Below are 21,642 nucleotides of genomic sequence, written 5' to 3' on the forward strand. Positions count from 1 at the left end.
CCCAATCATCCCAGTGTCCCATCTTTATATCTGTTCCAGTCTGAATTAATCTTTGCTACACATGGGTTTTGTATACGAAATTGTATACAGAACTTCAGAAGAGGTCTTACTAGTGGTTTGTACAATGGCATCGATATTTTCCTATCTTTACTGGAAATACCTTGCCTGATGCATTCTAGGATTGCATTTGCCTTTTTCACAGTCACATCACATTGGTAGATCATGTCATGCTGGGGTAACAAAGACCATGCTTTTTATGAAAACCCGGTAAAATTCATGATTTTTGTCACAGAAATCATGAATATGACAAACATTGCTTATTTGTATCTTTTAAAATGAAAACATCATTTTTTAGAAAATCATTAGTCAAATATATTTTTGTCATTAATTTAGCATTTTAACATGCATACTTCAGTGGCTATATTTTGTATTTATATTTATTTATAATTCTTTTACTTTTCTCTATATATACATGTATAAATGTTTCACTATAGGTTTCTTCAGGAAAAGTGAAATTGAAGATACTCAAAGAACAGATTCATGGTAAAGTGATGTTTGTATTCACCAAGTAAAATAAAATATTATTATATGTTAATATTTTATGTGTTCCTTAGAGGTTGTTAATTAAATAGTTTGGAAGATACTTTTCATAGTTTAGAAAAAAAGAACCTTTACTGTTTATAGTTACCACCACTAAGAAGCCTAAAATTAAAATTAATAGCCTTACTAAATTTTATTTTCCTATGTGCTGCATGATGATATTTTTTTCTTAAGAACATTTAAATAGTTGTGTTGAAGACATTAACATACTGAATTTTAAGGGGGTTCAAAAGAAGTATATGGAACCAAAATATCCACTCCCATCAGTCAGAATACATGCTTAATGTCTTATAAAATATTGATCTCTTTTTTTGCCTTCCATTGTATTTTTCCAGAGCCAATGAAACAGCCATTTATACATAAAATGGCAAATGTTGCAATCCCTGAAAAACCTAAAATGAAGGGGAAGGCATGTGGACAGTGTGAGGCCAAAAATGCTTTACTGGTGAGTAGATGGCAGCAAAAGTACTAATATTTGAGTATAGAAAGCTAGCCAATGGGCTTTGGATTGGATTAATTTAAAATAATCCTCTTTTAAAATGTCTAATTATGACCAAATTAATATGAGGCGTGTATACATTAATTAGTGGAACCCCCTAAAAAAATCTAATTTTATTTCCTCAAGTTTTATTTGTAACATTTTGGAAAATATGAATAAGGGAAAATATCCTCAGCAGTAACTGTATATCATGAACCCATTTTTGCTGTTGTTACTTTTTGTTCAAGAAAAGGAGTACTTGTGGCACCTTAGAGACTAACAAATTTATTTGAGCATAAGCTTTCGTGAGCTACAGCTCACTTCATCGGATGCATGAAGTGAGCTGTAGCTCACAAAAGCTTATGCTCAAATAAATTTTAGTCTCTAAGGTGCCACAAGTACTCCTTTTCTTTTTGCGAATACAGACTAACACGGCTCCTCTGAAATCTCTCTTTTTGTTCAAGGTATGCTTAGAATGTGGGGAAGATTACTGTGGTAGTTGCTTTGCCAGAGTCCACCAGAAGGGGGCACTGAAGCTCCATAGAATGATTCCTTTGCAGGTAGGGACTTTTTTTGGATAATCTTGTATTTATAATAAAAATTGTCTCTGTAAATAGTTCAAAACTTAATTGTTTAAGAAATGCAATTCTTAAACGTTTTCATTCATCAGAAGCCTTTTTTGTCACACAAGGACATATTTTCTGCATTTATTTGTAGCAGATGCATTTATTATTACATCTTTAATATACGTTTCAATTTCAGTCATCAGTAGGTTAGAGATTTTGTTTTATAATAAGGTCATCAACTTTTTTTAATACCCCACAATCTTTATTTATACCAAACTGTGTTTCTGAGGCCTGATCCTAGAAACACTGATGCATATGAATTGTATTTATACTTCATAAGTAAGCTAAATTTTAAGATCAGTTGGGTTAAAAATAAGCTGAGTTTTGTTCCATGCAGTGTTTTTTAATTACAATTTATAAAAAGTGGGTGCTTTTAAATTTTACCTAAGAAAAATGAACATATTTTAATTAAAAGGAGCTTTAGTGTTTGTACAGAAACTTCCTGTAAAACGCAGCAAATGTATATTATACTGATTCTAATGTTGGAAAAAAATGTACAGTTCTTACTCTGTGCACTAATAGGTTTTACAGTCTTTTGATTTCTCATGGGGAAAAAATATGACTAAAATAACTGTCATGCCACAAGGTTCTAAAAAGCAGCCGACAGGTTGTTAGTTGAAGAGACTTTGCATACATAAACCTCCACAGACTGGGGGAGGGGTGGTTTTATGCTACACGGCCTATAAATCTGTCACTCAAATAGTAGAGAATTCCCATATACAATTAGCTCTTGTCTGTGGAATGAACAATCCCATATTGGTGAAAATGATAGTGATATAATTGGAAAGATTTATTTTTTTCAGAACAACAAATAATTTAACGATGGTGAAATCTGAAAAGTGTAATGTTCTTTGTAAAGTAGTATAGTTCATTGTCATTTGGGCCTGAGTTAACAGCATTAAAAAAATCATCTTTAAAGTACAGCTTTATTTGTACTATGTATTCTTTTGATGTATCAATAACATTTCAATGACCACTGTTGTAAGGATTTCTGCATAAAATTATAATAACACACTTATTTAAAACTGCTTTACTTCTCATTCATCACATTTTGCTATATTGCATAAATTGATCATGGTAATAACTTTTCTCCAATTTTTAGATCCGCTGTTTCTTCCATTTTACACATCAAACAGTATTTGATTTTTGTTAAATGAGGTGGTGTTTTTATGCAGTTCAATTTGTAGAAATTATATAAAATTATCCTATTTTTTATTTTGTTTCGTTGATACATTAATTATGGTTGCACTGTTTTATGGGCTGTTTTAATGAATCAAAGAGAAAACAAGTCAGCAGTTCTGTATGTAGAAGTGTTTAGACTTTCTTCCATGGAGAGAAACAAAATTACTTTAAGATAAATATGAAAATTATTGTAAATATAGGGAATATGTATAACAGCATGTTGACTGAATCTTAGGAAACTTAAATATTTCCTTTCCATTTAATTTGTGTTTATTACCAAGTCAAACTGTATTTTTGGACAATGACAATGTTTGATTGTCAAGATGTGCCCTGTGACAATCTTATGGTACTTTCTCTCACTGAAATTTATTTGCAGATGTCAGACCTTTTCCCCCCAAAAGTATAATCTTTTTAGTAATGCTATAAATTATCAAAGTTGTTGCTCTGATTAATGTGTTCTTGTTAGAATGATGCATGCTCAGAGTGTATTATTTGAAAGATTACATTAAGAGGAAAAAATTAAGAGAGTTACAGGATGACCCAGCACATTGAGGGATGATAGTCAGTAGTGTAGAAAAGCAGGTAGTAAATCATCTTCTTGGACCCGTGTTACTAGCCCACCTTATACAGCAAGATATATGTGTTCTGTCAGCTATTTTGGCTGGATTTAAAAGCATTTTCTCTACATTGAACAGTCACAAACAGTGATATATCAAATCTATTTGATCTATCAGTTCTCACAATTTGTACATTCAGAACATAAGGTTGGAGTATTAATAATTAATAATAATAACTTGCAGTCTCATTCATAGATCTGAAAATGCTTTATAAAGGAGGAAAAATTGTTATTTTTATTTATAAATGGGGAAGTTGAGACACACCGAGATTAAGGGTTTTATACCAGATCATACAGTGAATCGGGGCAGATTGTCCTGGTCTTCAGGGGTGCAGTCCAGACCAGTTGAGGGGTTGTGACACCATTTGCCATGCAACCATAGATGCCTTACAATGCTTTGTTTCTGTAGCTTCCAGCCTGGGATGTTCACAACCAACCTACAAGCATGCTGGTCAAACCCTGAAGTGGTTGTGTGGTAGACAGACCTGATTCAGCAGCTCTGAGCTCAGCAGCCTGTATAGCCCGAGAGCCCCACTCTGGCTTCCAACAGCCTGGGTTACTTCCCGCAAGGTGACCCAAACATACTCCCAGTCCTGAATTTCCCCAGACCTGTGTGCTCTGCAATGTCCAGCCATCTGCTGGGCAGTTCAGAGAAATAATGTTTGTTTGTTCCTCTAAAGACACACAAGCACGTCACAGCTTATTAACTTAACTGGGATAAATGCACAATTCTGCTTAAACACAGCACTGAGTTTTCTCATAGTAAAAATAAACCAAATTATTAACGTTAGGATTTAGGTTAAGTGGTGCCACATAAAAGAAATAAAGTTAGAAAGGGTTACTAGCAAACAGAAGTGAAAACACACATCTAAAAATCTAAAACTTAATCTAGCAAGGTACAGGGTTTGTTCAAGATGTTTTTTCTTACCTATATTCATTCCCCAGAGACAGAGACTCCCTCCCCCACCCTTGGTTGAAGGACACATCTTTCTCAGCTTGCAAGAGCTCTGTTCCCTTGTCTGCCTGGTGATGGATCCCAAATATGGTTTCTGCCTTTGCTTATATCTTCCAAACTTCAGTGACTTTGTTTCAAGAAGCAGGATGACTTCATGCTGTTCTTCCCTTCCTGTGGACTCCCCACTTCCTTGCTGATTTCTATGTAAATTTGGCTTCCATTGTTTCTGGTTGCAACTTGCTTAATTTAATTGGTAGATAGCTAACTTTTCTCTTATCTCTGAGGAAACCTGTTTCTCCATGTTTGGCCATAGACTTTAAAGTATAATATCATTCAGTATCCATATTTCCTCATATTGTATTAATACATACATTTCACAATGCTATTAATCACCAGTGTCTCATTAGCTCCGTACACTTTGATAATATAGTAATATTGTGTGTAATCAGTTGGTTCAATTGCTTATCTCTTGACCTTCAGTCCACCTGTCTGTATAGACCAGTAAACCTTTGCAATGTATTCTTTGAAAAGTAAAACCCAGACTTAGTTTTTCTATCCTGCTGGGGCATAGAAGCCATGCTACCTTCTCCCCCACTTGTTAGCTTGATATTTTTGTTTACCTGGTATGTAAATATGGACCTTCATTGTCTTTGCCTGAAGACAGAGCTGGTCAGAGAATCAAGTATACATTCCTTTTTCTAAGGAAGACTGTGCTTAAACACATTTTAAGAATATAATTGTAACACTCCTTCTTCTTCGAATAGTGATCCACTATAGGTGCTTTTGCGTCCCTGTGCAGCTGATTAGAGAACTTTGGATAGCAGTATTTGTTTGGCCTGCACATACACTGTCCCTTCTTCATGCTCTGCCATGAAGCTAACCAGTGTGTGCATTCAGCCCCACCCTCAGTTTCTTCTCAACCACTCCTGGCTAAAGATGGAGGTATTAGCAGTCCGTTCATCGGATCGTTAACTCTGTTGTTCAAAATTAAATAGTTACTAATCTTTTTATATTTGTTTTTGTTTTTAAAAACCCCAAAACTTTATCTTCTTCTTTCTCTTTCTCCAGGGTATGCCTAGTTCACTGGGGTTTAAGAGATGCCTTTCATGTAAAGAGGCCTTCCCTCTCATGGACGGACATTCTTATAGTGTCCGTTGCCTCGGGGAAAACCCCAGAAGTGTGGTTTTTGTCAGCAACTGAAGCCGCAATTTTGAAAAGACAGGGAGCTCAGATTTAAACGCCTTCTAATGGAGGCAGCTCTCCAACCTCCTTCAGACCCATGCCAAGATTTACCCAAATGGGAGTCTTCACAGGAGCCCTCCAAATCCAAAGGTGGTGAACTAAAACCATGAGACACTCACATAAGGCTTCAAAAAAAGAGAGCTGTGAATCCCCAGAATGAGCCCAAAGCAGCTGGAAAAGATCCCTGGCATGTTCGGTATCGTCTGTACCAATGGCACTGGAGCTGGCCAAACATGGTACCCAGATCTCAGACGGTACTGTCTCAGCAGGATGCATTGACATGCCTAAAAATCTGATGGGCACAGGCACTGAAGCTATGGTATTGACTGGCAGAGATAAAGACCGAGACCATGCTTAGGGGAAGAATCCTCTGTATGGGCAATGCCTCAGTACCATCAATGGTATGCCAAACAACGCTGGCGCGTTTAGCCTGGCATACATTGCTGACCTGGTCAGTACTGTCGTCTCCGCACCAGCAGCCATCGCTGGTACTGACCTCCCCAGCAACACAGAAGTTCAGATGCTTCAAAGACTTTACAATATCTAATGTACCTGAGTCTCCGCTGCTCGGTACTGAGTCTACCCCGAACTTGGGAGTCACCACCAGCACTATGCTATGCACCACCATTGTCCAGTGGAGAGTCTGATAGCGAGTAGGAGGAGGTTGTTTCCCATCGCTCCTTTCATGCACCCTATAGTGCCCATTACCAGTCTGGGCCTTCACAGCTGTACAGTCCATCGGGCCCTCAACCACCCTGATATGGACAACTATGGTGCCAGCCACTGGGACCCTTCCTGCCATCCCAATGGGACCCGTGAGAGGCATATAGACATTATGCCTACTGGGCATCTAGCGTGGCCCATTACAAATTAATGAAGTGCCTTCCATTAGCCTCTGCGTCTAGAGCAGTGGTTCCCAAACTTGGTTCGCAGCTTGTTCAGGGTTAGCCCTTGGTGGGCCCAGAGACACTTTGTTTACCTGAGTGTCTGCAGGTATGGCTGCTTGCAGCTCCCAGTGGTGGTGGTTCACTGTTCCCGGCGAATGGGAGTTGCGGGAAGCAGTGTGAGCTGGGCCACCGCTTCCCGCAGCTCCCATTGGCTGGGAATGGCAAACCATGGCCACTGGGAGTTGTGAGTGGCCGTACCTGCAGATGCTCCAGGAAAACAAAGCATCTTGTGGCCCACCAGGGGCTTACTCCAAACAAGCCGCGAACCAAGTTTGGGAACCACTGATCTAGAACCACTGAACCTCCCGAAGAGATGAGGGAGAAACAGGAGGTGGACCTCGATGAAGAGGTCACACTTCTGACCAACATTTTGTCCCCTTCACCAGATGAGGCAGTGATGCCCCTTCTGCTGTCTCTTTCAAGACTTAGCTAAGGGGGTGGCAGACACTCTGCAATTACCTCTAGAGGAGGTAAAAGAATCACAGCATAAACTGATAGACATTTTACACTCCTTTTCTTCATTGAGAGTAGCCCTCCCCATCAATGAGGCTCTCTTGGATCCAGCCAAACTTTTATGGCAGGCCCCTGCATCCTTCGTGCCAATCTACAATTCCGCAGAGCGAATTATCAAGCGCTAACAGCAAAATACGACTACTTTGATTATTCCAAATTCAATTTATTTATCAGTTTCTAGAATCTTACAGAGATCAGTTCAGGGCCATTATCTATGAAGGACAACTGGTGACCAAGATGGCACTCCAGTCAGTGCTCAACATGACTGATACCGATCCATCTCCACAGCAGTAGTGATGCAAGGAGCCTCTTCGCTACATTTATCTGGCTTCCCCAAGGAACTACAGAAACTGTGGAGGACCTTCCCTTCAAAGACACCAAATTGTTTGCGGAAAACAAAACTCAAAGATCATCCCTCCACAAACTCTAAGATTCCAGGGCTATGCTTCAGTCATTGGGGATTTATGCATCTGGACAGAAGAGTAAATGCAGTTCTTATCCCTCTCTTAAATCACATATCAATCTCAACGCTTTTATGAACTACAAAAGAGAGAGTCCAGATTCGCAAAGCACAAACCGTTGGACCCTCAACCTTCGTCTTTCCAACCATCCACTTCAAAATATCAATTCTGATGGATTAGATGGGGTGCCAACAGATCACTCACTTCAGAGCTACCTGATGCTGACCAACCTTTTGCATCCCTTTGGATAATGCCTTGTTCTGTTCCACTGCACCTGGGAATGGGATAACATTTGACAAATGAGTGCTAGAAATCATCTGTAATGGGTATCCCATTCATTTCACCTCCCTGCCCACCCACCCTTCCTCCACAACACCCTTCGCATCCCTCTCCAGGGACGCTTCTCATGAGAGTTTATTGTGACAACAGATAGATCGCCTCCTCTGTGTAGAAGCCATAAAACCAGTACCTCAGCAAGTATGAAGGAAAAGTTTTTACTCTCGCTACTTCCCCATATCAAGAAAAGGGGGGTTGGAGACCCATAGTGGACCTCGGAGCACTCAACAAGTTTGTCAAGGCTCAAAAATTCAAGATGGTCACTCTAGCATTGATTATTCCAGCTGTGGAACAGGGAGACTGATTTTCGGCCCTCGAGCTTCAGGATGCTTATTTCTATATTTCCATATTACTTGCCCACAGACAGTTCCTCAGATTTATCTTAGGACAGTACCACTACCAATACAGAGTACTCCCCTTCAGGCTATCATTGGCACCCAGAGTATTCTCCAAGGTCCTCTCAGTAATGGCATCTCACCTTTGTTCCCAGGGGATCATGATCTACCCCTATTTGGACGTCTGCCTCCTCAGGGCTCATTCCTTCAAAGCCCTACAGGTTACCCATGTGACTGTGGACTTATTCAGAAGCCTGGGCCTACAAATCAATGTCCAAAAATCGACATTAACCCCAGTACAAAGATTAGAGTTCACAGGAGCTGGTCTCAACTCTCTTTGAGTGAGAATGCTCCTCCCACAACATAGATTCCTCAATCTGTCCACAGAGACAGTGCAGACCAGCCCTCAAATATTAGCCAAATGCTACCTTCAACTTCTGGGGCATATGGCTGTGGGCACGTTTGTGATAGCTCAGGCCAGATTACACATGAGGTGTCTCCAGTTGTGGTTCAGCTCAGTGTACAGGTCGAACAGAGACAGTCTAAAAAACCCCCCTATTGTTACCCACCAAGGTCAAACAATCCTTGAACTGGTAGAAGTACCCACTGTACGTGGGGATCCCGTTTGCACAGCCCTCTCCGTCACTACTCCTCATCGCCAATGCATCCCTCTTAGGATGGGGAGCACATCTCAACAACCTCACCAACAAGGCAAATGATTACCCATAAAGGCATGTTCATATCGACTTCCTCAAATTCAGAGCGGTGAGGAACATGTGCTCGTTTCCTTCCATTGATCAGAGGTGTACACACAAGGATCTTTACAGATAACATAGCATTCATTTACTACACAAATTGTCATGGTCATGCCAGATAGCCTTTCCTTTGTGCAGAAGCACTAAAGCTTCCCGCAGCCCCCATTGGCTGGGCACAGCAAACGGCAGCCACTGGGAGCCGCGATCGGCCGAACCTGCAGACGCGGCAGGTAAACAAACCGGCCTGGCCCACCAGGGGCTTTCCCTGCACAAGCGGCATCCCAAGTTTGGGAAACGCTGCCCTAGAGTATATATTGGATCTCAAGAAATCAGGATTATCCCTTAATTCACTCAAAATTCACCTGCTGGCCATAGCAGTCTTCCCTCAACAAATAGAGATTCAGTGCTCTCACTCCCCACTACACAGTGATTCCTCAAGGATGTAGTAAACCTTTTTCTCCAATCCAGATGTCTTTCCCCCCACCCCAACCCCCCCAGTCATGGGACCTAAACTTAGTACTAAAAAACCTGACTAGGCCACCCTTTGAACCTATGGCCATCTGTTCACTCACAACCCTGTCCATGAAGACAGCATTCCTAGTGGTGATCACCTCAGTGAAGAGAATTAGGGAGGTAGTGGCATTAATGGCACACCCTGTCATACAGTATGCTTTCCGGACAAGGTTACTCGAACTGCACCCGAAGATCATCCTCAAGGTGGCTTAGTCTGTTCACATAAACCAACTGATTCACCTCCTGGCCTTTTACCCTGTTATCACAGTGAGGCTATACTGCACACACTAGACATTAGGAGACGTTTGGCCCTTTACGTGGACAGGATGAAGGCTTTAGGAAATCTAAGCTTTTCTTATCCATTATGAAAACGTCTAAAGGTGCAGCAATATTGGCTCAGAGACTCTCCAAATGGGTCTTGAACTGTATCAAACACTGCTATCAGGTTCACAGCATGCACTCCATGAGGTCGTTTTCCTCCTCTGTTGCCTTCCTCAAGAACGTCCTTATCCTGAAAATTTTCAGGGCTGAAACCTGGGCATCTGAGTATACCTTTGCAGAACATTATGTGATTACCGGGGACTCTGCCTCCGATGCTATCTTTGGCTTTACGGTATTGTCATCCAAAGACTTGACTCTGAAGCTCTGGCCCTGCAATGGGGATACTGCTCGGAGTTGCCTACAGTGGAGCATCCAGAGGGATGTTACTCAAAGAACAAGAGAAAGTTATTCACCTTTTGCAGTAACAATGGTTCTTTGAGATGTGTGTCCCTATGAGTGCTCCATATCCCACCCTCCTCCCCTCTACTTCGGAGTTCTTGTCAAGGACTCTGTGGTAGAGAAGGAACTGAGTGGGGGTTCGCCCGCACATGCTGGTTAGCCTCATGGCAGGGCATGAGTAGGGGACAGCATGTGTGCAGGCCGAATGGACACGCCTATCAAAGTTCTCTGAACAGCAGCGCAATGACGCAAGTGCACCTACAGTGGAGCACTCATAGGGACACATCTCGAAGAACTGTTGTTACTGCACAAGGTACGTAACTTCCTCTTAATAACTTCTTGTATACGCCACATACGTACATCATGCAAGAATGTTAATATCAGTTAGTTTTATTAGTTTTCCAATGATACCTTACATGACACTTTTAATATACAGATTATAACCATAGTGAGTTGGGGTACACTGAATTGGTTAAGCCAGCTGAAACTGGGAAGCTCTTAAGGTCACATCTCCCCCTGTACACAGCTGCCAGAGGGCTAGCAGCTGGCGACCTGGAGGCAGCAGGTCAGAGCCCTCTTTCCTGAACAGGGTATATGCCATCATATTTTCTTTTCCCTTTATATAGCAGAAACTAGGGCTGTCAAGCCATTTAAAAAAAAATCATGATTAATTGCGCTGTTAAACATTAATAGAATACTATTGATATAAATATTTTGGATGTTTTCCACATTTTTCAAATATATTGATTTCAGTTACAGCACAGGTTTCAGAGTAACAGCCGTGTTAGTCTGTATTTGCAAAAAGAAAAGGAGTACTTGTGGCACCTTAGAGACTAACCAATTTATTGAGCTTTCGTGAGCTACAGAATACAAAGTGTACAGTGCTCACTTTATATTTATTTTTTATTATAAGTATTTACATTGTAAAAATAAAATACTATTTTTCAGTTCACTTTTACAAGTACTGTAGTGCAATCTCTTTATTATGAAAGGTGAACTTACAAATGTTGAATTAAGTACAAAAAATAACCACATTCAAAAATAAAACAACATAAAACTTTAGCGCCTACTTAGTCCTACTTCTTGTTCCACCAATCACTCAGACAAACAAGTTTCTTTACATTTGCAGGAGATAATACTTCCCACTTCTTGTTTACAGTGTCACCTGAAAGTGAGAACAGGTGTTTGCATGGCACTGATGTAGCTGGCGTTGCAAGATATTTGTGCCAGATGCGCTAAAGATTCATATGCCCCTTGATGCTTTGACCACTATTCCAGAGAACATGCTTCCATGCTGATGGTGCTCATTAAAAAAATAATGCATTAATTAAATTTGTGACTGAACTCCTTGGGGAAGAATTGTATGGGATCTGAACAGTCAAAGTAAGAAACACTTATGTGGCCTCAACAGGGACTGCCCTTCTAGACAGCTCAGAGCTCCTGGTACTAGGACTCCAAATCCCCATAATGATTGATCTCTGGAAGCAAATACCTAAACAGTTATAGATAGTAACTTTGCCTTTTAGTATATACTCTGGCAAACATCTAGCAAAGCATGCGAACAGATGTATTGCAAGAGGGCGAGGAAGAAAGAATCTTCGTGTCAGCTGTGTAGGCAAAGGAAAAGTACAGCACAAAATGGGAAATGCAAGGCAGTGAGAATTAAGCTAATGACATAAAACGATGTTTGCTAAATTCTGGGAAAGTGTTAGCTAATCTACAAAGCCTAACACTGAATGTATTGATATGTGCTAGAGCATCTATTTAGTGTGCCTCTAAGGCTTCGGAAAACAAGTAAGTAGCTGTACATCCAGTCTCAACTGTTCAGCATGTATGAGATGGCAGGAATATGTTTATTTTTAATGTGATAAAGGAGAAAATTGAAAATCTAACTGTGGCCTTAGTTGCTGCTTCTACAGTCCTAGGCCTTAATGGGGTTCAGGAAAGTCCTTGGCAATCAAGATACATTACATTTGAGGAATGGAAGTAGGTTGGATCTGCTGCTATCATCTTTATGACATTGTTATCTGGAATGCTTTCACATTAAAATAACTTTCTGACATTTGTGCCAAAATAATTGAGTTTCTATTAGTCCAAAAGATTGACAGCCTGCCATCATCCTAAATACTTAAGTGTTATTGATCTTCATGTTTTAAAAATACGTTTAGAAAGCCCAGTGAAACAGTCTTTGTGAGGGGGTGGGAAGGAAATATTCATATAGACACATTCTGAATAATACTTGAACCCTGATTTTAAAAATCGGTGGCAGTGTCAAAATTTTCTTTTGAAAGGAAGGGACAGATCGTCAGCTGTTGTAAATTGTCAGAGCCTCACTGAAGTAATTAATTTATACCACCTGCAGATCTGCCCTGAAGTTAGTATAAAAACAAGTATCATAATAAAAATGCTCATTTTTAATTGTTTTCTTTTTAAATAGATGATTGGAGGTGGTTTTTTATCTTCTTAGTATGATGACAGTTTGCAGTAGATTCTATAGGTTGAGATTGTGACAGTAAAACCTGTGAATATAACCCGTTTTTATTATTTTCCAGATCATTTTATGCATTTAAGATACAATTCTTATTAATTCAAAATTCAACAAATTGGTGTGGAAACAGCCAGTTACATATACAAAGTTTAGAAAGGATCATGGATCGGATTTTTGAAAGCACAAGTTCCACTGAAAGTTGGTGGGACTTGTACTCTGAAATCACTTCAGTATTTTTCAAAATCCTACCCCCTAATTGGAATGTTTCACCATAATCTTATCTTGTTTAGTTAGCAAGGCAAAGGAAACTCAGAGAGCATCTAAAATCACTTGCTAGGAACTATAATAATATAGGAAACAGTCCAGTACGTTTATCCGAGTATTCTCTTTGAAATCAGTTAAATAGAATTAATTCCAAAACAAATGAGCAAAATGCCAAATCAAGAGAGTAATGCTGTGTAAAATGTATAGATAGAACTCTAGGTGGCAGTTTTACAAACATTTGTGATAGACATATATAAATGTGTTATAGTACCATTTACAGGTTTCAGAGTAACAGCCGTGTTAGTCTGTATTCGCAAAAAGAAAAGGAGTACTTGTGGCACCTTAGAGACTAACCAATTTATTTGAGCATGAGCTTTCGTGAGCTACAGCTCACTTCATCAGATGTATGCCGTGGAAACTGCAGCAGACTTTATATATACACAGAGAATATGAAAAAATACCTCCTCCCACCCCATTGTCCAGCTGGTAATAGCTTATCTAAAGTGATCATCAGGTGGGCCATTTCCAGCACAAATCCAGGTTTTCTCACCCTCCACCCCCCCACACAAATTCACTCTCCTGCTGGTGATAGCCCATCCAAAGTGACAACTCTTTACACAATGTGCATGATAATAAAGTTGGGCCATTTCCTGCACAAATCCAGGTTCTCTCACCCCATTTAGAGCCACAAACAATACAGTCAGTTGCTTCACTTGCTTCCACATGCTACTATCTCTTGAGCAGGGAATATTGTGTATATAAAAAGATCTTCTATACTTTCCACAGTATGCATCCGATGAAGTGAGCTGTAGCTCACGAAAGCTTATGCTCAAATAAATTGGTTAGTCTCTAAGGTGCCACAAGTACTCCTTTTCTTTTTGCGAATACAGACTAACATGACTGTTACTCTAAAACTAGTCTTGCTGAGTTTCACCTGAATGCTATGGTCAAAAATCAAATAGAAAGTGACTAGAGAGCACCAAACTCATTTTCTTTGGCCTTATACTTTACCGCTGGAGGGAAGCAAATGAGCATAAAATGCCTTAAGGAACCCTGCCAAGAGGAAATGCAATTATGTAGAGAAGGTCTCCTGCTTCTCTCTAAATATGTGGCTTCTGGTCTCCAAGTATTTTAGCGATCTTTTGCCGACATGGATTGTTGCCAGTAGTTGTGGGGAATCAGAACTAGGGGACACAACAAAGTAGTATATTTCCCCTGGGAAAATGTATCCCCCACCATATCATGCTGAGAATTATGGGATAAGAATCTGAGTAGAATATATGCAGTCAAAATGGCAAAAAGCGAATGTAGCTTGAAGCAACATTAACTCTTCTTGCATACTTGTTGGAAGGTCGTAGAATATGGTATGGGAGGTGCAAGCCAGTGACAGCAAGGATACTAGATCAACTGTATTGTCATAGGTAGATGGGGCTAGAGGGAGTTCCCTGGAGTGGATGAAGTCACAGAGCCAAAGTGATTGGGCCTAGGTTTACAATGGATCTCTGTGTTCTTCAGCTTTTTCTGGCCACTCTTCCTGTGTGCATTCTTGCTTGTTCTGAGACCCAAGGAGTATTCTTATTAGCTTTTTCTTCTATGCATATTTTTACATAGGAGGGAAACACAGGGACCTTTGTGGCGTCATACGTATTTCTACTTAGCACTTTATGTCCACTGTATTTTCTAGATCCTAAATGTGGCTCTGAAACAAAATATTTCCACAGGACAAATGGAGAGAGGAGATTTGCATTCTTTTTTCTATTCTCTTTGGTTTTACCTTTTCTCATTGAGGTAATTATTCAAGTATGGGCAATTAGAACCTCATAAGATGAAATTTATGGAGCAGTTTGCTTTATACTAACATAAGTTGCAGAGGAATAAAAGAAAGTGGCAATGGAATTAGAGAGATCAGGTGGGTGAGGTAATATCTTTTATTGGACCAGCTTCTGTTGGAGAAAGCTTAAGTCTTTCATCAACAGAAGTTGGTTCAATAAAAGATAATATTTCACCCACCTGGTATCTCTAATATTCTGGGACCAACACAGCTACAACAACAATGCAAACAACAATGTGATTAAAAATTGGTGTTGTCATCTAAGAACTATTTCCAGCCTTTGACCTGCTACTTCCAGCCTTTGTTTGGAATTTCTTTGAGCTACTCAAATCAGCTTAATTTCTTACGGGTCTCTCCAGCTGCAGTTTTAAAGAAGACAAAATCTAACCAATATCTGATTGATCTTCCTTAATTACAAATTTTATAGCATGTTGATTATAAAGTTCTTTTAACAAATGACATGCACTTGTAGATTATCTCCCATATTCATTAAATAATCTGGTAGTCTCTTACATTCCTGTCTGATGTGAATATTCGGTTTGATTCAGATTGTTGAAGATAAGGTGTGTTCAGTCCACCATCATTCTGTATTCTGCTCTGTTTCTTTGTTTTTGCCTCTGTAATTTGAGCATTGTTTAGTGGAAAGTGTGTGTGTTTATTTTGAATTAATCTGGTGATCTGTATTGTTTGTAGGCAAAAACCCGTGTATCAGTTGGAAAATTAGAAGCTACCCATCAATTCATGAAATACTTTAATCCTGATGAATCCAAAGAGAATCATGAACAGAAGAAAGCAAATAGCAAGAATCAGTTCATGTCAGACATTTCTTCATCTCTGCTAATGTCAACAGGCAATGCTGAGGTAGGCTGAGGAATTTCTGTGAGCTGTGTGTGTTCCTGTAAAACAACAGAAAATTCAATTTTTACACTCATAATTCCTTAAAGTGTATTGGTCCTGTGATTTCTGGTGCCACAAATTGCCAAAAGTCAGATCAGGCTATCCATTTGATCCACCCCTCTGATCCATGTCTGTGCATGTGGTCCGTCTGAGATGCAGGACCTCAGATTGCTACTGCTTTGCTTGTAATTAAACAAGCCCTGATTCTATTGGACTTTTGGCAGATTACATCTGTAGCATTAGAATTAACTATTTTCTTTTAATAATAAACTATTTTATACTTATCACTAATATATGAATAGCGTTAATAGTACTACTTAATAGTAGTGATAATTTAGAAATTGCTTTCATTCCTAGTTGAATTTAGTATGCGTGTGGCCTGTGATATACACTGAGTCAGGCTGGATGATCTGGTGGTCCCTTCTGGCCTTAAACTCTATGGCTGTAAGTCTGCATCCCTTCATGCATTTGTTTAGTAGTCTGGCTTAGAGCTCTGTTGATGGGGCATCTCAATTCAATCTGGCTAAAAGGAGCGATTTCTGAAAATAGCCTTGAATTATCTTGATCACAGTTTAACCCAAATGTAGTGCATAAGAAAGGGGACCACATCAAAGAACTGAATCCCTTCAGCAGTTAAGATGTGAAACCATTAATCCTTTGTCATCAGGTATTTGTGTGTGTGGTGGGGAAGACAGTTGCCATTAGGACATATTTGATTGATCACTTTCCTGAAATTGATTCAGGAAGTTTCCACAGTACCAACAGGGGCAGTTTTTGAGAATCAGAATGGTGGGTTATTACTGTATGGTACTTTTGATGAGGAAGAATCTGCAGAGTCCTTTCAAGAAGCTTTAACTCAATGGAGAAATGGAAGTCATGAATACACAAAGGAACAGAACTCTGATGAGGCTCAACCAGGTAGGAATTAGCTTCTGCTAAATACATTTTTAAAAAGAAAACTGAACCCATTTTGATCAATAGTGCATATTCTCAAGGCTTATGTACTGATGAACATATATCAGCCTTTACAGTATCAACTAGTAATGTATGAATTCATAATTTTTTTTATTAAAATGACCATTTCTAAGTTTCCAGCTGATTACCGTGCTACTGGAAGGTGACATAGTTCATGACACAAACTGTATGCCTCTTTCTTAGATAGTAAATCTTTTCCTTTCCACCCATTGCACTGATTTAACAATATGTCAAATAGATTGATAAAATGTGTGTCAGAGGGTGAAAATGTGACTGATTCCTTGATGCCCAATTAACTGAAAGAGGAGGCCTCTGGCTGATTAACTGCTGCTGATTGATTGAAGTGGAAAGTCCCTAGGCTCTATAAGACCGGGAAGAGCGGACAAAAAGGCAGGGAGGAACTGTTCAAGCTGGGGCTGAGCTGCTGAAAGGGTTGCTGAGGGAAGTAATTGGGGAAGCCTTCTGGAGGTGTGGCCCAGAATCCAGAGAGCACAGGTTTTAAGAAAACAAGCCTGAGTAATCCAGAGCACTCTGACAGGAGAGAGAATAAGAAAGTAGCTGTGTTAGACAAACCTCACAAAGGAGGGGCGTGTGCCAAGTGAAAGACCTCAGAAACAGACTTTATTTGAAGCTGGAGTAGGAGGAGGAAAGGAAGGGAGGAGATGTACCTTTTGGTAGTCTGGGATGAAAGAGGCTGTATTTGAGCAGATTGTACATTGATAAACTAGTCCTTAAGAAGGAGCATTGGTATGTGACAAAGGCCTTGCTGGACTTACTGAGGACCTCTGGCACGAAGGGAAACTGATGCTGGGCTCCCTAGAACCAAATGAAGACCAGAATGGAGTGCTGCACAGAACAGTACATAAATGAGTAAACAGCTCATTTACATACTGCTAGCAAGTCTGTACTTTCTGGAATATTTTTCAAATGTTACTGTGTGGGTTTTTTTTTTCATACTATTATTGTGATGATTATGTGGTGTTCCTCAAGTATACACTATGTGAGACACACCAAATGAATATTAGTGCCTTTGTTTGTACATTGAAGCACTCTGAATGCTGGTTAATCTGTGTCTATAACTTCAGTTTGCTCAGGTAGGCTGCATTATATTGTTGGAATATTATAGCCTTTTTATGTACATTGCAAACAGGGACGTACATATTTGGAATTGTTTCTAAGACACTGTTGGTGAAGATAATATTCTCTAGGAAGTGAATATATTTTCCTTGAAGTATTCTCTCTATTATTTAGAATAGTGGAATAGTATACAGACAGTGTTGTTTACTGGTGGTGCAGGGGACCAGAGTTCTATTTCTGATTCTGTGACCCTGGGCAAGTCATTTAACCGCTGTTCTTCAGTGAAATCTGTAAAAATAATTTAATAAGATTTAGCTGCCACAGATTTTTCAGATATTCAGATCAAAGGTACTTGCTAAGAGTTCAAAGCATTTCCATCATATACCTCTCCGGTCTTGGGTCTCTTGCTTTCACCTGAGATTTCTATACTGTAAATTCAAAGTCTAAAGATTACTGCCTGTTTATTGAGGTGAGCAATGCACATGCCTCAGGATTATGTACATTACATCTTAGTGCATTTTCTTTTTCTCTCATAGCTGAGTATCCGCATCAATCTCTGAGTATCAGGTTGACTCCTTCCCTATGAAGAGATGTGGTCTCTTAATCATGAACCATGAAACAAAATCTTGTCTCCTTGGATTTGTGCAGGATATTCTGTATCTCCACTAGTATATGGATGACAGTTTGCTGTCTTCTCTTTTTCTGAAGTATAAATGGCTTGCTACTTGATACATTTAGAATAATCTTGCACTTTTACTAATACCTTTTCCTATGATTTGGGGTTTTTATTTGGAAATCTATGGGTTTTGATCCTGCAAATGTGTATGAGCTTAACTTTATGCATCTGAGCAGCCCAGTTGCTTTCAATGCATAAAAGTAAGACATAAGTGTGTGCAAGTTTGGGGTCTTACATATCAATCTGGACACTCAGTTATCCTATGTAAATCTGTTTTTGAAGTCTCATACCTCCAAGTACATGACCATCAGAATTAATTAGCAAGCTTACATAGTACAGATAATGCACATATCTTGAAGGATATATCGTTGTCTTAAACAGTTAGTTCCTTGTCTTTTATTAGGCACGAGAAAAACTTAACAGTACAGTTCTTCTTTACTGCTTGTCAGTGGAATCTTTACATATATCCTTTTAACTTCCAATTTGTTTGCTACCAATTAAGGAGCAGAAGAAGAAGTCAGCTGATGTCAGCTACCCAACTCGGAATAAATCTTCAGTTTAAAGCCTGTTTTCGCCCAGGGTATGATGATTTAGCCCTAAGAGAGAGAGAGAGTATGAATTTTTTTTCAGACAAATCCAATCAATCCAAATTAGATTGTAAACTCACTTTTCATATGGGCCACAAGTTCCAGATAACTCTCTCAACAGAATATGAATAATATGAGATTAACCTTTTTAAATTTCATGAATAAGCAAACATCTAAACCAAGCATAGACTATTGATGTACTATTAATTAAAATGAATTTTATAGTTTAAAAAAGGAAAGCATATTGTTAACATATTTTAATGATATATATTACAGTTCTATTTATACTTATAGAATCCATGGGAGTTTGTGAGGTACAGACCCATCTCACAATTTTGAGAAAACCTGTTAAAATTGAATTCAAAGAAGAAAGCCTGAACTATATGGAGAAACTGTGGCTTAAGAAGCATAGAAGGTAGTCATTCAATTACACACTGCTAATAAAAGAATGCAGAAATAGATGCATTTGTTAATATGAGCAATCTAAAGCAATTTTATCTGAATATTTGAGAACATATTCAATATTGGAAAATTTAAATGAGATGATTGTGTTGTTTGTTTTCCTGTAAAATAAATTACTAATTATGTCCATATTTTGATGAATTGTTATTTTGGAATTATTTTAGAGAGATTTTCTTCAATGTCAATACAAAAATAACAACCTCTTGTAGAACTTGATGGTATTATTAACAAAAAAATATAGGAGTTTCAGCTCACTCTTATGGCGCTTACTACTGTAAGAATACATTATCTGAAGCATATGATTTTGTTATCCCCTGTTTCTGGGATGTACTAAGTACCATCAATGCCTACAGAAGTCAATGGAAGCCATGGGTGTTCAGCCTTTCTCACAAGCAGCTCTGCATGATGAGGCCCAAACTTCAGTGTCTGTAAGAAGTGTCAGTGTTCACTGTAATAGTATGAGAGTGATAGTAATAATACTGTAACTTTTAAAGACTTAACTCCTATTTTTCTTCTTGTTTTAAGAATGCCAGTTAATCAAATATCTGGTATTCAAGCAGATGAATTCAGACCTAAGCATGAACTAATGAATGTACCTGATGATGCTCTGAGTGGAGGAGAAAGAGGAGGAGGAGATGATGATGATGATTTAATAGGTTTGTTGGACTTCTATTAGTTGAGTCTATTAAATCTTAGTTCCTTACAATTCTTTCTCATATCCATATTCACTGAACAACTGCAAGTAGATTGTTCTTTCCTGAAGATGTATGTGGTTAGTCAGGAAACAAAGGAAACTTATGGTGGTTAAAATAACAAAATGGCCTCCCCCCACTCTCCAAAAAACCCCAACCCAGTAACTTAATACATAAAAATATTTTAAAAATTAAAATAAAAGTGAATGCACGACTCTAATTGTATTTCCCAGTTGAAGATATGAAAAAATATTGGACAGCTCTCTTTAGAGCAGAAGAGTCTTACGCGGTTCCTGAGAACCTTGGGTCTGCTTTGAAAATTGAGGTACTCAGTGATGTAAGTATATGTTTCTTACAGTAAAGTGCAAATGGTTCACTTTAATTATCCTGTATCCTTTAAACAAATTGAGCAATTAAATTTTCAAATTAGTAAGAGCTAAACAGAAAATTGAGTTGGCTAGACTTCAAACTTAAATGGGATACCGTAGATCATCAGAAATATAATTAAAGTACTTGTTTTGGTATATTGTTAATGATTACAGTCCATCCATAGAAAGTTCAGTTTTCCAAAAGTAAATAAATGTTCCTAGTATTTCTCCTCTGATGGCTCCAACTGTACAGAGGTCACACAAAAGTAATCTGTCCGGTTTTTCACTCACTGTGGTGATATATTTTTGAACTGTTTAGCTAATCTCTCTCTCCCTCTCCCTCTGTGTGTGTATTTTTTAATTAGTCTTGTGAAGAGGACCTAGATGAATCATGTAACTCTATAGCGATGGAAGTTGGATCCACTAAACTGAGAAATGAACAAAGGTAAATGGAACAATATGATAGGGTAGTTTGTGATTTCATTACTTTCCAGGAGCTGAACCAGTGATCTGTAATGACTGACATATCATAGTTCAGCAAATATTTTGCCATAACAGTATGGTATAATACTATGAACCTCATTGGTAAAGTGTTTGTTGTATATTTTTTCGAGTGGAAGAAAATATTTTTCTATAAAAACCCAGTCCAGGCCATAAGAGCCTGAATATGAATATTTGTTATGAGAAATAAATTTTAAAAGGCAGTGCTTTCCATTGAGACTGCTGCTTCAGTTCTCCAGCCACTCTTTGGAGTGGTTGAATCAGTGCCATGAGTCCCAGACCATCTAGAGGGCCACAAGCATAAAGATAGCCTATACTGTGGATCTGTTTATGACGGTTCGGTCACTGAGACCCCCTTGGGACTGCCACCTGATGTGCCTAGACTACCTCTAAGCCTGTTTTCCCTGCCAGCTTGGGACTTCATTACCTTGCCTTGTTTGAGCCAGACACTCTTGCCTGCTGCAAACACAGATCCAAGTCTGAACCACGTCCCCCACAAGCTGCAGGCTTAACTGAAAACAGCTTAAGAAGGCTCCTGTCTCCAG

General features: G+C 39.0%; 1 protein-coding gene across 9 annotated transcripts in view; it reads left to right on the forward strand.

The window, feature by feature from the left end:
• The window catches only part of ZBBX (zinc finger B-box domain containing), a 48,490-nt gene that overhangs the window by 11,574 nt on the left and 15,274 nt on the right, over positions 1 to 21,642 (forward strand). For all 9 annotated transcript variants that reach the window (XM_084640024.1, XM_084640030.1, XM_084640032.1 and 6 more), the window contains 9 exons: positions 495 to 543; positions 936 to 1,045; positions 1,543 to 1,638; positions 15,556 to 15,723; positions 16,503 to 16,677; positions 19,369 to 19,489; positions 20,062 to 20,192; positions 20,462 to 20,565; positions 20,962 to 21,041. In XM_084640024.1, the coding sequence (XP_084496150.1) occupies positions 495 to 543; positions 936 to 1,045; positions 1,543 to 1,638; positions 15,556 to 15,723; positions 16,503 to 16,677; positions 19,369 to 19,489; positions 20,062 to 20,192; positions 20,462 to 20,565; positions 20,962 to 21,041 (1,034 nt within the window). The remainder of the gene's footprint in view (positions 1 to 494; positions 544 to 935; positions 1,046 to 1,542; positions 1,639 to 15,555; positions 15,724 to 16,502; positions 16,678 to 19,368; positions 19,490 to 20,061; positions 20,193 to 20,461; positions 20,566 to 20,961; positions 21,042 to 21,642) is intronic.

This window comes from Lepidochelys olivacea (assembly GCF_965140295.1).
Source record: "Lepidochelys olivacea isolate rLepOli2 genome assembly, chromosome: 9".
In the NCBI taxonomy this organism is placed as follows: domain Eukaryota; kingdom Metazoa; phylum Chordata; order Testudines; family Cheloniidae; genus Lepidochelys; species Lepidochelys olivacea.